Below are 19,395 nucleotides of genomic sequence, written 5' to 3'. Positions count from 1 at the left end.
CCTTTGGTAAACTCAATGCCAATTCCATGGCACTCTTTCACACTTAGGTCTTTATCAGTTTTTTAAAAAAATTCTTTATGGTTTTCCAGTCTGCCAACCAATCATTTGGTGGAAGGGCTTTGGCTTAGGTAATTTGGTGTTCCATAGTGTCCCCACTGTTTGTTTGCTAATTTGAACAGAGTTGTCTATCCAGTCATAATTAGAGGCTCCTTTTTCTCTCTAAAAAAACTGGCTGACTTGTGGATTCCTGGGCTCTTTGTAGCTTACTCTCACTTTGTTTAAACAAAACTGCCACTAAAGAGCATGATGGAAATCAGGTGGTGCTGGGCAAGGCCGATGCCCTGTGCAGTGAGGAAGGTGGGCGAAGCAGCAGTGAGCACACTGGGGGGCATCTAGGTGGAAAGCACGTGTGACTTCCATAACAAACATGAGTGCACCCGTGTTTTCTACAGACACCTAAAGGCTCCTGGTGGTTTCTGTGCTGCAGCCCATGCCTTTTTTTAAAAAAGATATTTATTTGGTTGTATCAGGTCTCGGTTGGGGCAGGCAGGGTCCTTAGTTGTGGCATGTGAACTTTTAGTTGCAGCGTGCACGTGGGATCTAGTTCCCTGGCCAGGGATCCGAACCCAGGCCCCCTGCATTGGGAGTACAGAGTCTTAACCACTGTACCACCAGGGAAGTCCTGCCTGTGCCTTTTCGAAGCTTCCAGTAAAGTGAAAAAAAAGAGCGTAATCTCACAATGAGTGGTGGAGTTCAGCTGGCTCTGAGTGTGCCCTTCTTGCTTTTCTTGTTTGCTAGATATTTCAATGAATAGGAAGCTGTGAGATTAAAAAACGAAACACAAAGCTAGAGAGGCAAGGAGCTAACCTTAAATAGCTAGTGGAGTGGAGGCCCTTACCTTTCTTCCCAATGTCTTCTTGAGAGGGGAACATATTTTTATCTGGGACTCTATATAGGCTTTTGTAATTGGGTAAAACCTGAAATTTGTAATTATTTAAAACTACATAGGGATATATATCAATGTGATATTTGCTTTCTTGGGAATCCTGGTAAAAGTAAGTTAATTTCCCCTTTCTTCCTTTTCCTTATTCTTCATTTTTTCACTAACTTTCTCTTCACGACAAGCCCTCACCTACTAATTGAAGACAGTCTTGCCGAGGGAGGTACAGGAGTTGAGCATGTGTCTTTTAAAAATATTAAGCCAGGTGGTTATGTAAGATCTGGCTTAGCAAGAATGAGCACTAGCTTCTATAACAAGCTTTCAGGAGCCAGTTGATTTTTCCAGAAATCATCCTGAGAACAGTTTCCCTTTATTTCTTCTGGAACAGAGCTGTAACAATCCAATTAATTATTACTAGTCACTTAATTATTGGAGTAGCAATCTGTCCAGGTGCAAGGAAGCATGGCATGCTCATAATCTTGTGTGTGTGTGTGTGTGTGTGTGTGTGTGTGTGTGCGCACGTGCGCGTGCGCGCTGCCTTGTTGGTAGATGTAGGGAAGAAAGCATATTGAAGTTTTCTGACATGCTTGGATTCAGACCCACGTGTTATTCCAACCCAGCAATTTCGGCAGAGCAGTTAACATTAGTCCCATCTTTTCCAGCTGTCTGTCTGGCCAGCAGCTCTATCTGTTGTCACATCCCTGGTCAGCTTTCTGTTAAGGTGGTCTTGGGTGGAGGGCTTCCCTTGATAGCTCATCCTTGTCACAGAGGAGTTTAAGAGCTATGAGCATTGGTGGGGAGTTTGCCAACTCTCTCCCTGCCCAGCAGTGATGTACATTAATATCATCAAATGTCTCATCAGCAAAGCAGCTGTGTTTTGCTGCAAGGCCTCCAAACACCTGATTCACGTCTTCCCTAGAAAATAAATTATAATGGCCCCTGTCAGCTGACACCTGTGAGAAGCCTTACAAAGCATTTTCCCCAAATATGCAACAGTCCCTGCCTGTTTTTATAATCTTCTGGGCAAGGCTTTAGGAAGTTCTGCTGCGTCAGCCAAACTGATAAGCAACCCTCCCCCTTAGTCCGTGTACGTTACTGTGTTTTCCTGACCTGCCGCTGCCTGGCTCAGCTTAGGCCCGGGAAGCTGCATGCAAACCCTCTCATCTCCAGCTTCAGTTCTTGAGGGTCTAGGCAGGTTCAGAGGGCAGCTGAACTCGGCGTGGGCATTCCCAGAGGCAATTGAGAAGGGTCTATTTGGGTATTCTCAGCATGAACCAAGTCGTTCTCCCGTCCTGAGGCTGCCTAGGGTGACAGGGGAGGTGACAGCAAGTAAGACCTGCTTGGTTTGCTGCAGGTAAAGGGAACCATTTGCGTACAGCTCATTTATTTATTTATTTATTTTTTGCGGTACGCGGGCCTCTCACTGCCGTGGCCTCTCCCCTTGCGGAGCACAGGCTCCGGACGCGCAGGCTCAGCGGCCATGGCTCACGGGCCCAGCCGCTCCGCACCGGACCGGGGCACGAACCTGTGTCCCCTGCATCGGCAGGCGGACTCTCAACCACTGTGCCACCAGGGAAGCCCCAGCTCATTTATTTTAGATTGAACAGTAAGAGGTTGGCGCTTGAATTTTTGATATTTTCACCCTGTTCCAGAAAAACAGAGAGAGTATCTGTAGTCTAAATTTTTTTCCCCTGTACTTTTCCACTGTGCATTCTTTGCCTCTACGTCACCATTAGGGATATGGCTGGCCATTTAAATATACAGAGAGGGTTCATGTGTGTGTGTGTTTGTATGTACTTGTGCACAAAACAAAAAACCTTATGAGATCAGGAGGAAATGTTCCCTTTGGTTGTTGGTGTGCATGTTTTTCCTTTCCTTTCACTAAGGCAAACTTTGGTGCTCCCTGCTTTTGGATCCTGGATGTAATTGGGTCAGAGGGTGATGATGTAAGTGGTATTGTGTATATATATATATAGATTTGGTATGAAGATATATATTTATATATGTATTTACACAGGCACTAGAGATGAACTACTCAGAAAACCGTATTGTGGAAAGTTCTTTCTTATAATTATGTTAATGATTTGAATGCTTTTAAAGATCCGCTGTTGCATCCTATACACTTCTGTCTGGGTTTACCCAAGCCCAACACATAACCTCACAGACAACTTATAGGGGGCAAGCAGGGGCAGGGAGGTGCTTGCATACTGGCCAGTGAGCCAACACTGCACACCCTTGAGGTGGGAACTGGGCTGAGAAACCGCATCTTCTTAAATGCAACTTTTCATGACTGACAACACTCCCTAGGAAGGGAGCTCCCAGGCAAGTCAAATGCCCTGTGGCTGCCTGGATGAGTCTTCACCGTGAGCTGGGAATGAATGGGAAAGAGTGAGGAGGCAGGGTGAGTGTGGGGAAGGGCTGGAATAAGAACAGGCTTGCACTGGATCTCCCTCCTCCTTTCTGGTTTTATATAGTCAATCTGCAATTGAGTCAGAGTCACCTACTCAAACTTTCTTCCACACAACCAACCAGTCCATCATACACATTCCTGCAATAAACAACTCTGCTCCCCTTCAAGTAATGCACAGGGAAAACCATCAGGGTTTTTAACTCAATGTTCACTTACTCCTTCTCTTTCACTCAGAGGAACTAACACGAATTCTTGCTTCAACACAAAATCCTGCCCTTGATGAAGGAGACGTGGGTCTCTCTCACGCAACTGAACACCCGACTTTGCACAGTTGGAGAGACTGGGAAGCTGGCCTCCTGGGTGGCAGCCATCTTGGCTTCCTGCTTTCCCATTGGGCCTCCACTCAGAAGAGCAATGATGGGCACTGCCTGTGACTGCCATGCTCTGTGGAGTGGGCTGAGGTTTTGTGGAAGGAATGCTGAGCTTGATCTTTATCTTTATTCAGTTGTGAGTTCTGCATCCTGTCTCCCTGTGTTAGGAGGGACGTGCTCACCGCAAAATCAGAGCAGCATCAGTGACACAACAGACTGGAGAGAAGCCATGGTGTGTGCCAACTTAGATGCAGGATGGCTAAAGAATAATGCACCATCCTCTATTTACTTTTTCAACTGATTATAAGGAAGCATGATTTGGGGAAATGAAAAACTCTGCATGTTTTTCAGTAAGTTAGTCCACCTAATCTTTTTTCTCTGTCGGTTTTATTTTCTTTTGACATAGACCTGAGAAATCATACAAAATGTCAAATAGAACTTGGGAGCACTGAATGAATGACATGAAGATGTCCCTTGAATGCTCTGAAAATCAGATCCTTGAAGTGACTGGCTTGAAGCCAGTGTAAAGAAGCTGTTGAGTGTAGTCTGCAGTGTACTCTGTGAGCTAGAAAGAGTCCCAAATGCGGTCCTGATGGCAGGAGAGACACCCATGGTCCATGGGCTTTAACCAGATCCTGGTCCTGGCACCACTAGACACAGGACTCAGAAACCTTCCTAGTTAACAAACGCCTTTCCAAACATCTTGAAGCTGCCTTAATCCAAGCAGTATTGATCAGAGTCATTCTAGTTCTATTGGTTGGAGGAACAATGATTTCTTCCTTCAGCCACTGAAGCCCTTTATGACCACACTGGAAGATGCATTAAAGAACCACGACCTTAGGGGGCAAGTCCCGCTGAGCGCCTCTGCTGGATGGTATTTCTTAGTACATATCCAGGCTTTCTTGGCAGGCATTTTGATGCCCTTAGCATCAAAATACGTCTGAATGACAATCACAACTAAACTTGCCCCCCTTCTTTTGATGATAATGGGACATGCATTGCAACAGTATAGGTTCAGTTTATATAGTCTTGCTGTCCTAGAAGTGCACTAATTTGCTTTGCAATCATATTTTCTACTTGCATGCTGGGGCAATATATAACCCCCCCTCCCCCAAACCCAGCCCTGGTCACCTCCCCCTTGCCCCAAACCAGTATCCACCCAGCCTGGGTTTTACCTCTGAATGTCCCAATAACCCTGTGGGTTTCAGAGAGTGTACCCCAGTTGGGGTGGAGAGACGGTCTTCCCGGTTTGGCTTGTGGGAATATTTTGGAGGGCTCATTTCAGGGCCCCTACAGGCCCTCTCCACCCAGCCCTCCCTCGTGCAACCTATTTTCCTAAAATATCCACCGTACCAGGCAGAATCCCAGTATGTCCAAGGTAGGCTGAAGGTCACAGCAATGATTCTCTTAGCTCACCTCTTGGACTTAAGAGGTAAAGCTCAGACTGAAGGTTGATGCCCCTCTTCAAATAGGTACTAGAAATATACTAGAGCTATCCCTGAAAAGATGCAGTTGTATTTATATATATATATATATGATTATATATATATATATTTATAATTTTTCTTTCTTTGTATTTGTATACAGGTATGTACTACTCTATAGGTGTGGAAGGAGAGGTATAATACAGGAACAGGCAGGGGTGTGTGCATGTGCATCTATACATAATATATATTTTTTATATGTATATATATCACCTCTGTCATTCTTTGCATCATGACAATGACCAGGGAGGAATACCTGTGAGCAGTGCAGGGAGAGAAGCCCCAAATGCTGGGATCTCTTTGTCTCTTGCATGGAGCCACTGCAGGAGGCAAGGGTGGGAGCAGCCCAAGAAATGAGTGGGCCCAGCGCGAAGCCACCCCCTTATCAAAGCCACCAAGGAGGAACACTTGAAATGCCCAGGGCTGTGCGCCAGCGGAGGTCAAGGAGCCTACAACCCTGAGCGGGGAGGGACAGTCCATTTTGTTGGCTCAAGATATGGCTTTTCCTGCTAGATGGAGACAGGGCACATGAGGATTCTGTCTTCCAGGAGGACGCTGACCACGAGGAACCCAAAGTAGAGGCCAAACATGATGAAGCCCAGCACTTTGTTCATCCTCCATTTGCAGAGGGCGATGGAGAGGATGACGAAGAGCAGCATGATGAAGAGGAGGACGATGGCGCAGAAGAGGCCGTTGCTGCTGACGGCCACGGGCTGGAACCTGTGAATGGTGGTGTACAGGAGCCAGGGCAGTGGGAGCCTGTGGGGGAGAGAAGCAGGGTAGAAGGGGGCGCAGTCAGGCACGCTGAGGAAGGCACAGGACGGAGCGTTAGCTTCTCGGAATCTGTGATTGGAGACGAGTGTCCTGTTAGGTTCACTAGGACTCAGGCCTGGCTGATGCAGGGAATCATATTTACAAGGAAGTCAGGTGAACTTGAGAAACCCTGATCTATTTCCCAGTCAAATTAGGGAGGACAGAGAGAATGTATTCTACGGTTGAACAAGATCAAAGACATGGCTGCTGCAGGTGATTTCTGAATTTGATCTGAAATCACTTTTTTGGGTTTCCTTCCTAGTTGAGATTAAAGTGTTGCTCTTAGCCCTAAAGAGGTGAATTGGAGGATCTGTACAGGATGACAGGAGGAGATGATAAATGGAGAAAAGGTATGGAAATCTGTGGTGAAAATGACCAAATTATTTTTTTTAAATGGAGACAGAGAATAGCAATCGCGCACGCGCACACACACACACACACACACACACACACACACACACATCCAATTCTGGTGAAGTTGTGGTCGACAGCACTACAAATAGATAAAAACCCTTTGGGGGACATATGACATTTTTAATACTTTTGACCAATCAATTCTATTGTCAGGGATTAAGCACAAGGAATAATTCGAAATGCAGATGCAATTTTATTCAGAAAGGTGATCATTTCAGTGTTATTTTGAGTAGTGAAAAATTAGGGATAACTTAATCTCTAATAATAGGCAGCTTGTTAAATAGCAAACTATAAGTCAATGTAATTTTACGTAGCTATTAAAAATCATAAACATAATGATACAGGTAAATGTTCATGGTATGATTCTATATTTAAAAAGAAGGATAAACATAAACAGCAATCTAACTTCAATAATAAATTTAAAAAGTGGTGTTGGTTTGTATTTATGTTTTATATATGCTGATATGTTGGTGTGTATTACGCCGTATATATATTTATGCTTTACATGTAGTTTTTAAATCCTTTACCTTGAGTACGTATGAATCCTATAAACAAGAAGCAAATGCTAGCAAGACTGTTCAGAAACTGTTACACTCAATATATTGCTAATGACTTTGTAAATTGGTATAAACTCTTGGGAAAGACTTTTTAGAAAAATATACTACATCAATAACCATTGAAATGTTTATAATCTTCAATCCATCAATATTTCTTGAAGAAATTTATCCTAAAAAAATAATTAAAAGAGGAGATGTTTCTTCATAAAGGTGTTCATAAAACACCCATGATACCAGAAAATTGAAAAAAATACAAAGGTCCTACTAAAGGGTAAATGCTAAACTGAAAGCAACGGGATGGAATATTTTGAAGCTGTAGAATGTTAATTATGAGAGCTATGAAGAAACTTAGAAAAATGGTTGATTTAGTAATTTACTAATAGATGCCTACTCTTTGCTAGGCATAAATGGCTTTAAAATGGAAAAATAAAAGCCCTCCAACAGGGCAAAATTGATTATTCACTAAGAAAACTTTCTGAAATATTAGGAGAAAAACACACAAAAGTTAAATGTTTTGGGGTAGTAGGATTAGGGGTGATTTTCTTTAAACTTTCATTTAAGTTTCATTTAAGTTACAAGATATATAAAATTTAAGAACAATGAACAAAACGCATCTTGCAATTCACTATAATATTTTTCAAAAACACGACAAATTTGTCTCATAGAACAATTGTAATTTTTCCCAATGTGTAGGATTTTCTCTTTTTGTGGTACAGAATATTTTCTTTCTGTTTATACAAGATATTGACCAAGAAAACTACTCTAAAAGTGTCGGCAGTGGAACTGAGAAACACTGTTTATACTAGGGATGTCTTTCCTTTAAAATACACCTTTTCAGGCATTCACTCACTCATCTACTCGTTCATTCATTCATCCATCCACCCATCCATTCATCCATTCATTCTACAGACATCTGCCAAACCACTGCCATGCATTAAGCATCGTATTAGGCTATGGGGAGTTCTTGTTCTTGGGGAGTTCACAGTCTAGCAGGCAGACTGATAGACAGGAGCATGACAAGAGTGTGAGATACAGATATACAGAAAGTATACAGGGGCACGAGCCCCCAGGCAAGACTTAAGGGAATCAGAAAAACCAGGATTTGAGTTGACACTGGAAGGGTAAATTGGAGTTTTCCAGACAGACAAGCAGGGAGGGCTCCTGAGGGAGAGATGCCAGCAAAGGAAGAAAGAATGGTAGGAGAGGGCATCTCTGGAACTCAAAGGTGGTTCAGACAGTGGAAGCTCAGAGCAGCGTTTTATGCACAGGTAGTGCTGGAGTTGAGAGCACAGACTCTGTTCAAATCCCAGCTATCTCATTACTAGTTGTGTGAATTCTGTGCCCTTTGGTTTCCTTATCTGAAAAATGGGGATGAAAATACATACGTCATAGGATCGTCGTGTGGCTTAAATAGATAAAAATGTATGTACAGTGCATGTGGTAGATACTGAATGAAAAAATTATTTTATATATTAGGTAGTGGAAAAGATAAAAGAGAACAATATTCAAGATGTTCAATGAGAAAGTAGATCCGTTTTAGTGGTCTTCCAAACTCAAATGCAAGAGCTCAGTTCTTCCGGGAACATAAGGGTAATATCCCATGTCTTACTTTCTCAAGGGGCTGCCCTTCAAGGTTATTTATCAGACTTCTTTTACTTGGACACATTAAATGAAATGATAGAGATGACAGCATCCCTCCCCAATCGGATCCGCTTGAGATTATTCTTATTGAGAACTTCAGTTTGCTTAACTGTAAGAACAGATCTCATCTTCTGACTTTCAAAAAACCTAGAATATCTTCACCAGCACAGATAAAGAAATGATAATGCCAAACCTGCCAGCATTTTCCAAGGAAGGAGATGGGATATTTTTTCTGGGCCTATGTTTGTTCCAGTCTGCTTTCCAATCCAAATCTCATCTGAGGCTGGTGGGGATTTTTATTAGAATTAGAACATGGAAAAAAATACAGTGAAACCACCAGAGCATCTCAGTCACCTATGAATGTTGAATATTCATGACATATAGCCAATGCCATTTTATAGGTGAAATTCTCTTGAAGTATTTCCTACAACACCCACTCCGTATGCAAGTTATGTGTTTCTGCCTGTCTACGGATAACTTATTCTTCATGAAGTTCTCTGAAAATGAAAATTGGAGTTGGTGAAATTGAATGGTACTACCAGTCTTTACTTTCTATTGGTATTGGTTGGTTTCGGGCTCTGAGATCCTGGTCATGTCTTCACAGCTTCTAAGAAGACAAAGACAGTGGTGGAGGTGATGTGCACCTTTATACAACTAGCTCTACTCACCCTACAGTGATGTCAAAAATGTTGCTTCCAACAGAGCTGGACACAGCCATGTCCCCGAGCCCCTTCCGGGCCACTATCACACTGGTGATCAGGTCAGGGATGGAGGTCCCAGCAGCCAAGATGGTCAGACCCATAATCTCTTCACTAATGCCAATTGTCTCTCCAACCTAAAAGCAACGACAGGGACAAACATATGAGTGTCTGAAGTCACAAAACCATCAAAACCACTAACATTTGAATGCAACTCCCTTTTAATGAGTTCTTACTCTGTGCTGTGTTGAGTATTGAGATGATAACAAGGAATAAGGCACCATCATTGATAGAAAGGATTTTATATTTTAATGATATTCAGACCCAAGGGATCAGGAATGTTCACATGAGGATTAAACAGATCATCTCCAAAAAGAGCTATAGAAGACTAGAGTGCAGTCTCTATATGGTTTTTATTAAGACCAGGCAGGGGAAGCAGAAGATCAGAGTTATAAATGCCAATTGGTCATTGGCTACAGGGGCCAGTGCCTGACAATGGCACCAAATCCTGTAGCAGATTTGCCCCTGGATTTATCATTGAAGATTAAGAATTGACACCCAGTGTTCCCATTTTTCCTTAACATTTCCTAGTGTCTATAACCCACTCTTAAACACTTTTAGACTCTACCATTTTCACAGAAAACTTGATTTTGGGTGTTTTTGGGCTTGGTAACACAGGAATGTAAATCAGCAAGGCAGCCATGGAGAAAGCAAGTTAGGGAATCAGAGGACCTTGGTCTAAGGTCTGGCTCTGGAATTTATTAAGTACTTGACCTATTGCTAACTGGACCAATTGGGCAATATCTTTGATCCTCACTTTCTTTTTTTTTTTCCTTCCAGTTTTATTGAGATATAATTGACATACAGCACTGCATAAGTTTAAGGTATAGAACATAATGATTTGACTTCCATACATCATGAAATGTTTATCATGTTTAATGAACATCCATCATCTCAGATAGATATACAATTAAAGAAATAGAAAAAAATTCTTTTTCCTTGTGATGAGAACTCTTAGGATTGAGTCTCTTAACAACTTTCATATATAACACACAGCTGTGTTACTTATATTTTTATCCTCGTTTTCTGATCCATAAAGTGGGTACGATAATACTTACCTTATAAGGTGGTTGTGAGGACTAAATTATAATTTATGGAAAAACCCTTTGTAAATGGGTTTGACAACGATGTATGTCATCACTGAAAAGTGACAGGGGCACATTTATTATATTCTTTTGGTCTTTGCCTTTTAAGACTGATGACTTCTCTTGGACAGTTGGTCTAGCCTTCAATGTATGCTCCTCCAGTCTCTTGAGAAATGTGTTTGTCTTCGTGTTGTCTTTCTTTTAAAAGCTTTATATGTTTTCTGGAGTTGGTGAGCTGCAGTTCTGAAAACCTTTACGGCAATTCTTTCAGTTTGGTTTCCTACCTGATGACATCCAGCATTTTTTGAGAAAATGTAAAGGGCCAAAGTAGCATGTAAGAATAAAGGTTTTGGGGGAATAGAATAAACTTATTTCTTTTTTAAAAAATTGAAATATAGTTGATTTACAATGCTGTGTTAGTTTCAGGTGTACAGCAAAGTTAGTTTCAAGTGTACAGTTTTTTATATATATATATATATATATATATATTTCAGACTCTTTTCCCTTATAGGTTACTACAAAATATTGAGTATAGTTCCCTGTGCTATACAGTAGGTCTTTGTTGGTTATCTACTTTATACATAGTAGTGTGTTTATGTTAATTCCAAACTCCTAATTTATCCCTCCCCCCATTTCCCCTTTGGTAACCATAAGTTTGTTTTCTATGTCTCTGGGTCTATTTCTAGAATAAACCTATTTCTAAATCTCTGTTTCGATTTATAGGAATAGCCCGGTTCCCACTAGCTTAAAAACATAGCTGGGAGCTATTTTTATTTTGATGGTCATGCCTGCTCTAGAGCCTGGTGAGCTGAACTAGTTTACCTATCCTCGTGGTGCACAGATTCACTGCTCCCCATTAGAAAGTGACATCTACGTGAGCAGGGTCATGGCCTTAATCACTATGGTCTCCCTAATAAGCAGAACATAGCCTGGTACATAGTAGGCTCTCAATACCTATTTGCTGAATAAACAAATCAATCTGCATACTTAGATGATTTTACTAGCATGACTTTTACTGACTCTCCTAGAAAAAGTTAAACAAGAGTTTTGTACAAAAGTGCCCTATTTGAGCAAAATATTCTCCCTGATGACACTTTTTGTTAGATTTGGAGTGAAACGCTTTCTTTTTACAAATTTATTTATTTTTGGCTGCACTGGGTCTTTGGTGCTGCGCATGGGCTTTCTCTAGTTGTGGCAAGCGGGGGCTACTCTTCGTTGCGGTGTGCGGGCTTATCGTTGTGGTGGCTTCTCTTTGTTGCAGAGCATGGGCTCTAGGAGCATGGGCTTCAGGAGTTGTAGCTTGCGGGCTCAGTAGTTGTGGCGCACGGGCTTAGTTGCTCCGCGGCATGTGGGATCTTCCTGGAACAGTGCTCGATCCCGTGTCCCCTGCATTGGCGGGGGGATTCTTAACCACTGCGCCACCAGGGAAGTCCGTGGAGTGAAACATTTTCAAAGACTGTGAAGATGCTGACTAAATGATTGTCGCCCTCAATAAGTTCCAGACTATCTAATACGTTCTTAGTAATTTAAAATCTTAGAGGGAGTTTTAAAGCAGTGACTATTTAAAAAAAATTTGTATCTGGAGTTTGAATGCCACTACCGACAGAAAATTGCAGAAATTGAAGAGAGGTGTTAATGGTAGTGTGGTTAAGAGTGCTAACATGGGGTACAAAAAGCCCTGGGTGTAAATCCTAGCCTGCCACTCCTTGGGCACAGTGGCCAACTTCCCTGAGTCTCAGTTTTTCTCATGTGTAAAATGGGGATAATAATATCTACCCTCAGAGTTGTTGGGACGATTGAATGTGATGATGCATATAAAGCAAATAGCAACTAGTGTCAGGCATAAAGAAAATGTTCAATAAATATCAGCTGTGATAACTCAGACCCTACTCCTGTCCCTCTCCAACATATCAGCGTGCAACCCTCAGGGTTCCGGCAGCAGGGACAGAAGCTGGTTTAGCAGGGTCAGTTTACAAAGTGGGAAGTCACATGAATCATGACGAATTTTCACTGTACATCAAAACCCTGATGACTCTGGGTGGCTCTAGAAACACTTTCACTGAAGGAGAACCCGTTTTCAGAAGCTCCTTGCGAGTCTCTTTCACTGAAGTGGGCTTTTGGCGAGTCAGAGGCAAGGTGATGGGTGCATGGATGGGACAGCACTCTGATCAAATCGGGGAGCATCAGAGGAGTTTACAGCTAGAAAGGACCTCAGTAGTCTCTTGGGGGAAATTCCTTTGTTTTCTAATAGAAATAAATAGCGAGGCCACTCAGAATCCATGTCCAGTGCTGCTCCCATATTCCATGACCCAGTTCCTTGCTGTGGTTCAGTGAGGATCTGCAAAATGCCATACTGGCTAAATGAGACGTGAGGTTGTATCTGCCTCTTAGCATTAACCGAGAATTAACATCCAGTTAACTAGATGAGGGATAGATTTGAATCACAGGTTTTCTTCACCCATGAAATTTACTAAGATGAAGATTCAAGATGTAAAAACAAAAAACTCCCCAAACTAAAGGAAAGTATGCACAAAGTGTTTTATGTGAAGGGCATTTATTTTTGGCCAAACAGTAGCCAAATAATTGTATTAACTAGCATTTATTATTGGTAAAACTGTGGATAACAAAATAGTTGAGCACCACATGGTGCACTTGTTATCTTTATAGCTTTTACAGTTTAGAAGCACAAGTGACGGAATTAGAGCTACAGACTTAGAACAGAATCTGCTATTTTGATCAGCTGTCTGGATATTTTGAAAGAGAAAAGCACTTCTTTGGAGAAAAGAAAGAGGAACTTCTCATTCATTATTTGCTAGTAAGGCTTCTCTTTATGCACTTTATATTTCTGGGCTTTTTTTTTAGTAATTATTATTGTTCCAGGCATTGTGTTTGTATTTATCTACAAGGGAATGAAAAGGAAACAGGATTGTGGAATGAAGATAATCATTAAAGAGTAGAGAAAGAGATGGAAGCCTGTAGGATGATGTTTCCTAGGATGACTAAAGAGAAATATCTAGAAAACAATATATTCCAGTAAGTGAAAAAAATAACTTTTTTCCCTTTATCAGTACTTGGAAGAATAAAAATGATTATTAGGAAAGGCCATTATATATCTATAAATGGCAAACAAACACTCCTTTTAGCCTGGAAATCTTGAGAAGCAGCTTACCTTCTGCAATGATTTCTGCTGGGTATCGGTAGCAAACATCTTTCAACAAATGTAGAAAATAATGACTTTGGGGCAAACAGAACTTCTTCAGGGGGCCGAGGATTTTTGGAAATATTAAGGAAGAGTAATCTGAGGTCAAATGTCAGTAAAATAACTGTGATAGGAATAATATAAAATATCTTGTAGGAATAATGCTTGGTTTATCAGCCAACATTTCCAGTGGATTTTGTTAGTGATGCCATATCTTCTTTCTGAAAAAATTAAGGTGTAATTTCCATACAGTAAAATTCACCCTTTAAAAAGAGCATACTGTTCTGTGAGCTTTGACAAATATATGCAGTCCTGTTTCTCCACATCCTCATCAACAAATGGTTATTGTCTGTCTTTTTGGTTGTAGTCATCCTAATGGTTGTGAAGTGGTATCTTATGTTTATTTTTATTGATTGATTGATTGATTGTGGTACGCGGGCCTCTCACTGCTGTGGCCTCTCCCGCTGCGGAGCACAGGCTCTGGACGCGCAGGCTCAGCAGCCATGGCTCACGGGCCCAGCCGCTCCGTGGCATGTGGGATCCTCCCGGACCGGGGCACGAACCCGTGTCCCCTGCATCGGCAGGCGGACTCCCAATCACTGCGCCACCAGGGAAGCCCCTTATGTTTATTTTTAAACAACTTTATTGAGATATAATTCACATACCCTAGAAGTCCCCCATTTAAAGTATATGATTCAGCGGTTTTTTAGTATATTTATAGAGTTGTGCAACTATCACCAGAATTTAAGTTCAATTTTTTGTCATTCCAAGAAGAAACTCTATACCCGTTAGCAGTCACTTCCCACTGCCCTCCAACCCCCCCAACCCTAGGCAACTGTTACCTACTTTCTGCCTCTACAGATTTGCCTGTTATTCACATTTCATATAAATGGAATCATACAGCATGTGATCTCTTGTGACCGGCTGTCTTCACTTAGCATAATATTTTAGAGGTTTATTTACACTGTAGCATGTATCAGTATTTCATTCATTTTTATTGTAGAATAATATTCCACTGTGTGGATATACCACATTTTATTTACCCATACAAGTTGATGGACACCTGGATTGTTTCTACTTTTTGGCCATTATGAATGATGCTGCTGTGAACATTTGCATATAAATTGTGCAGATGTTTTCATTTCTCTTGGGTATATAGACAGTGGAATCACTGGATCATATGGTAACTCTATGCTTAACATTTTCTGGAACTGCCAAGCTGTCTACAAAGTGGCTGCAGTGTTTTACATTCTTACCAGAAATATATCAGGTTTCCAATTTCTATACATCCTCTCTAACACTTGTTATTTTCTGTCTTTTTGATTATGTCCATCCAAGTGAGTGTGAAGTGGTATCTCACTGTGGTTTTAATTTGCATTCTCTAATGAATAACGATGTTGAATATCTTCTCTTGTGCTTATTAGCCATTTGCATACCTTTCTTGGTGAAATATCTACCCAAATCTTTTGTCCATCTTAAACATTAAGATGCCTGTAGACGCTTGCCTTCTCTATTATTGAGCTTTAAGAGCTTTTTATATATCCTGGATACAAGTGCTTTATCAGAGAGATATGATTTGAAAATATTTTCTCTCAGTCTGTGGTTTGTCTTTCCAATTTTTTGGGTTTTTTTTTGGCTGTGCCACGTGGCTTATGGGATCTCAGTTCCCCAACCAGGGACTGAACCTGGGCCCTCGGCAGTGAGAGCGCAGAGTTCTAACCACTGGACAGGCAGGGAATTGCTTGTCTTTCCATTTTTTAAATGAGGTTTTCTGAAGAGCAGAAGTTTTACTTTTGATGACATTTAGTTAATCATTTTTTTTTTTAATGGATCATGGTTTGGTGTTATATCATAGAACTCTTTGCCTATCCCATGGTTATGGGGATTTTCTGTTTTCTTCTAGATGTTTTTAGCTCTTACGTTTAGAACTATCGTGCATTTTGAGTTAAGTTTTTTTTGTTTTTTGTTTTTTTTGAGTTAAGTTTTGAGTATCGCAGGTGGTAAATGTCTAAGTTCATTTATTTTGGCATAGAGAAATCCAGTTATTCCAGCAACATTTGTTGAGAAGTCTATCCAGATATGTCCTTGGTGTATATTTCCTTATTTCAAATTGCTATATTTTATTTCTGTTAAGTATAATAATTTTAAGGGTATATTAGACAAAGAATACAAGTGGGCAGTTGGAATTTATGTAGTTTATAATAGAGATTAAAAGCATCAGTTTTGGAGCTGCAGAGTGCTGGGTTAGAATCTCAGCTCTGCTTTTTACTACCTAAATGATCCTGGGCATTTTTTTTTAAATTAGCTCTAAGCTTAACTCTTTATCTGTAAACTGTGGATAATAATAGTACCTCCCTCATAGAAATTATACCCATGTACAAGGACAAAGGGATGTGAATTACCTGGCATGTAGTATACATTCAATCAATAATGGTAACCGTTACTATCTTTGAGAATGGAAGACCTTTGCATCGCATTCCTCCATTCATGTGTTGCAACGAACAATTCCTGAGAGTTTATTCTGGTGATGGGCATTATGACTGGTATTGAATTAAAAGTAGTAAAAGGGAAATACATCATCATTTTTGTAAATGGAGGCTCAAGGAAGAGACCATTTTGTCTCCAGTTCTTTCCCTAAGAGCCAGTTGGATGAGAACATGAGGTGAGTGGCTGCCCAAGAGAAAGTAAGTGCTGCTGAGCCAGGAAAAACTCTGACATTCCTCCAGGCCTGGCTTCAGGCTTTAGAGGGCAAGAAGCAGTGAGACTTGCCTTTCCTCCACATGGCTGTCTGGGGCTGTGCCGATTTGAGTCCACACTATAGGGAAGGGCCAGGAGACAAGGGAAAGTTAAGTGGAATAAATTCCTTCAGTCCTGGAATATGTAATTTGTTAGATGCAATACTGTTGTGACAGTTTCAGAAAGCAAACACACTGGTTAGCCACTTAGCAACCAAGAGAAAATCCAGGCAGATGTGTGTCACTCTCAAGGCATTACCTGATGTGCCCACCAGACCATCAAGTAAGAGAATACTGCGATCCAGGTGATGGAGCCGAAGAACGTGATGGGAAAAAACTTCCTTGATGACTGAAAGAGAACCAGAAAGAGGAGAGAATGTGAGTGCTAACTGAGGTGATCTGATAGCTCAAAGCCAAGACCACCAATTCAGCAACTTCTCCCTCACTGCCCGCAGTCCTGGTAGAATTAGCAATCAAAATAAATGACCAAGCGTTGGTCAAGCTGGGACGTTAAGATTCTCTCTTGAGGATGTGAAATTGGTGGAAGCCAAACCATCCCAAAGCTAGTTTCTGAGATGGAAGTCTTTTGAAGAGAATGTCTGTTCTGTTGCTGGTTTCTCAGAGGCTCTCTGCTCCTGCCCTTTCCAAGGCTTGGTTTCTCAGTCTTGCCTTCAGTCCCTCAATTCCCCACATTCTCTCTCCCTCTCCTGCTCCCTTTTCTACCTTCTCTTCAATTTCATGAGAATCAGTTTCTATTGCTTCAACCCATGTATCCTAATAATCCATATGCCAGAAAGCCTACGGGATTAATTACATTTAGCAAGAAGGATCAATAGTTTCCAAAATACACTGGCTCATTTTACGGTCCCATGAATTATGAGGAAAAGCCACACAGAAGGAGCCATCACCACAATTAATACAGATTCCTGAGGATGGCCAGTCTCCAGGACGTTGGAGCCACACAAGTATCAACAGCAGATGCTCGCTTGTGCTGCTCTCCACGGGGGTGGCACAGTAGACGTTCTTGGGAATGCTTTCTCTCCTGTTCTCCACCCCTAACTATGTTCTATCCAATTATGCTTCTAGCCCTGGGCTTTGTGCAATCTCAGGCTTATAGTATGAGCACTTTTAAAGTTTCTTTCAAACATCAGCCAAAATCAGACACTCAAAATGCAGTGTTTCTTATCCATCCCACTATAGGGAAACCCACGCTTGCACCGGATGGTAGTGGTGTCCTGTTGATGCCCTTTTTGCAAAACTGGGATCCTTTAAAACATGCTCAGATAACAGGATGCTCTCAGAGAGTCTCTCATTTATCATTGCCAAACACTTTTTCTTTCAAAGCTTTCCACTTTGAGAAACAGTCTCATTTTTTGCTTTGATAACGCCATCCAATTTTGTCCAGAGAAATGAATCCTGGAGTTGACCTGGATGAAAGCTATCTCACTTGTCTGAAGAGCTGACCTTGGGCAGTCACATAGAACACTTCTGCCATGGCTTTTGAGAGCTTCATTAAAAGGAAAAGGTAAACCTGCATATGGTAATCTTTTGAATATCTTTAACAATGAACACAGTCTATTGCCCCAAACAGGCTTATGTTCTCTCTATTAATTTCAAGTTTTTAATATATGTTTTCATTATCATTCACATGGTTCTATTAAATTGCACAATAACCATTTCTTTCTTTCAGTGGTTGTGGTTTTTCTTGGGCCTTTTGTTAGCTGGGATGTCTGGAAGACCAGTGGGCTTGATTAAATTGGGGAAAGCATTAACCACGGTGAGTAGCCACAACCTTATTCTTAAATGCTTCCCCCTACTCCTTCCCTTTCTTCGAAGGAAAATATTTCAGCCAAAGACTCAGACTCCTTCTGGGGACCTAAGCACTATTTAATGGGTTATGGGAAAAAAGTCATCAAATTTTCAAAGTGGAGCTTGAGACATTCACTTCGAAAGCAAATTCCTTTAAAGCAAGGGGTTCAGCTGGATTCTGGAGACCAGATTCCCTGAGCCTTGGAATTGCCAGTGCCAAGAAATCAATTTTTCCCAGGCAAGGCATTCAGCTGATTAGAGTCCCTATTCTTTTCCTCTGGCCGCAAGTCACTGTTTCAGGATCCTAGGTGTGATGAGGGCTTCATCTCCCACGCCATGCTCTATCACAGGGAAGAGAAGGGCCCCCTCTTGTGATGTGGGACCACCCATGTGGTTTGAGCAGTAGCCAATCCTTAGCTTGACTTTGAGCATCCTGGGAGGGAACAGAGTACCATCTCCACACTTTATGACATGGCACGTGGACTGGATATCCTGGGAGAGTCCTCATTTCATAGGTATGGCCCCTTTCCAGGTTAGCTCACTTACTAAGTATGTAACTATTATTTTATTATTGTTTAATTTTTTTGTACCTTTGCATGTCTGTTCATTGATACAGCATCACAAGTCAGAATCAAATTATTTGAACATATTTCTCATCTAAAAAATATCATCCCTGAACCATAGACCATTCCCAGTCAAAAGGCAGAAAGTAAGGAATCGGACTAAGGATTTAAAGGTGCTAAGTTTACACCAACATATTATTGAAAACCTCTGTGTTTCAAAATTTGATGCTTATGAGTCTTAATCAAGAAGCCAATTAGTCATTAGTGGACATCTAAAGGTACCTAGTATTGGATTAGGAACTCATTGAAAAAAAGGTTTAAAAATATTTTTTCTTTGTAAAATTTCAGGTCTTCATCATTAACTAGGGGTAGGTAAAGGCTGGGCACTTACGCTGTACCCAGATCTTGAACTAGACATGAAATTCAAATCTAGGTCTCTCTGACTATATAAGCACGCATTCCTAGATGTTAGGAATCTAGGTTATACTCATTCCTAAAGAAAGACAGGGCCGATAATGCTCAAAATATACCCGACTTTGGACACATAATGATCATCATCATCATAATACTAGCCTATGCTCTGAATGTCAGCAAATAAAGAGCCTCAGGGAAATAC

At 41.2% G+C, this 19,395-nt stretch overlaps 1 protein-coding gene across 3 annotated transcripts in view; it reads right to left on the bottom strand.

The window, feature by feature from the left end:
• Positions 1-5,097: 5,097 nt before the first annotated feature.
• Positions 5,098-19,395, bottom strand: part of SLC24A2 (solute carrier family 24 member 2) — a 242,518-nt gene continuing 228,220 nt past the window's right edge. For 2 of the 3 annotated variants that reach the window (XM_079925518.1, XM_079925519.1), the window contains 3 exons: positions 16,667-16,756; positions 9,299-9,465; positions 5,098-5,964 (listed from right to left, as the gene is read on the bottom strand). In XM_079925518.1, the coding sequence (XP_079781644.1) occupies positions 5,715-5,964; positions 9,299-9,465; positions 16,667-16,756 (507 nt within the window). In that variant the 3' untranslated portion in view covers positions 5,098-5,714. The remainder of the gene's footprint in view (positions 5,965-9,298; positions 9,466-16,666; positions 16,757-19,395) is intronic. The other variant, XM_079925520.1, reaches the window with a different exon arrangement.

This window comes from Stenella coeruleoalba, assembly GCF_951394435.1.
Source record: "Stenella coeruleoalba genome assembly, chromosome: 7".
Taxonomy (NCBI): Eukaryota; Metazoa; Chordata; class Mammalia; order Artiodactyla; family Delphinidae; genus Stenella; species Stenella coeruleoalba.
Note: the sequence above shows the minus strand (reverse complement) of the source record. Positions and strands in the feature narration are given on the sequence as shown.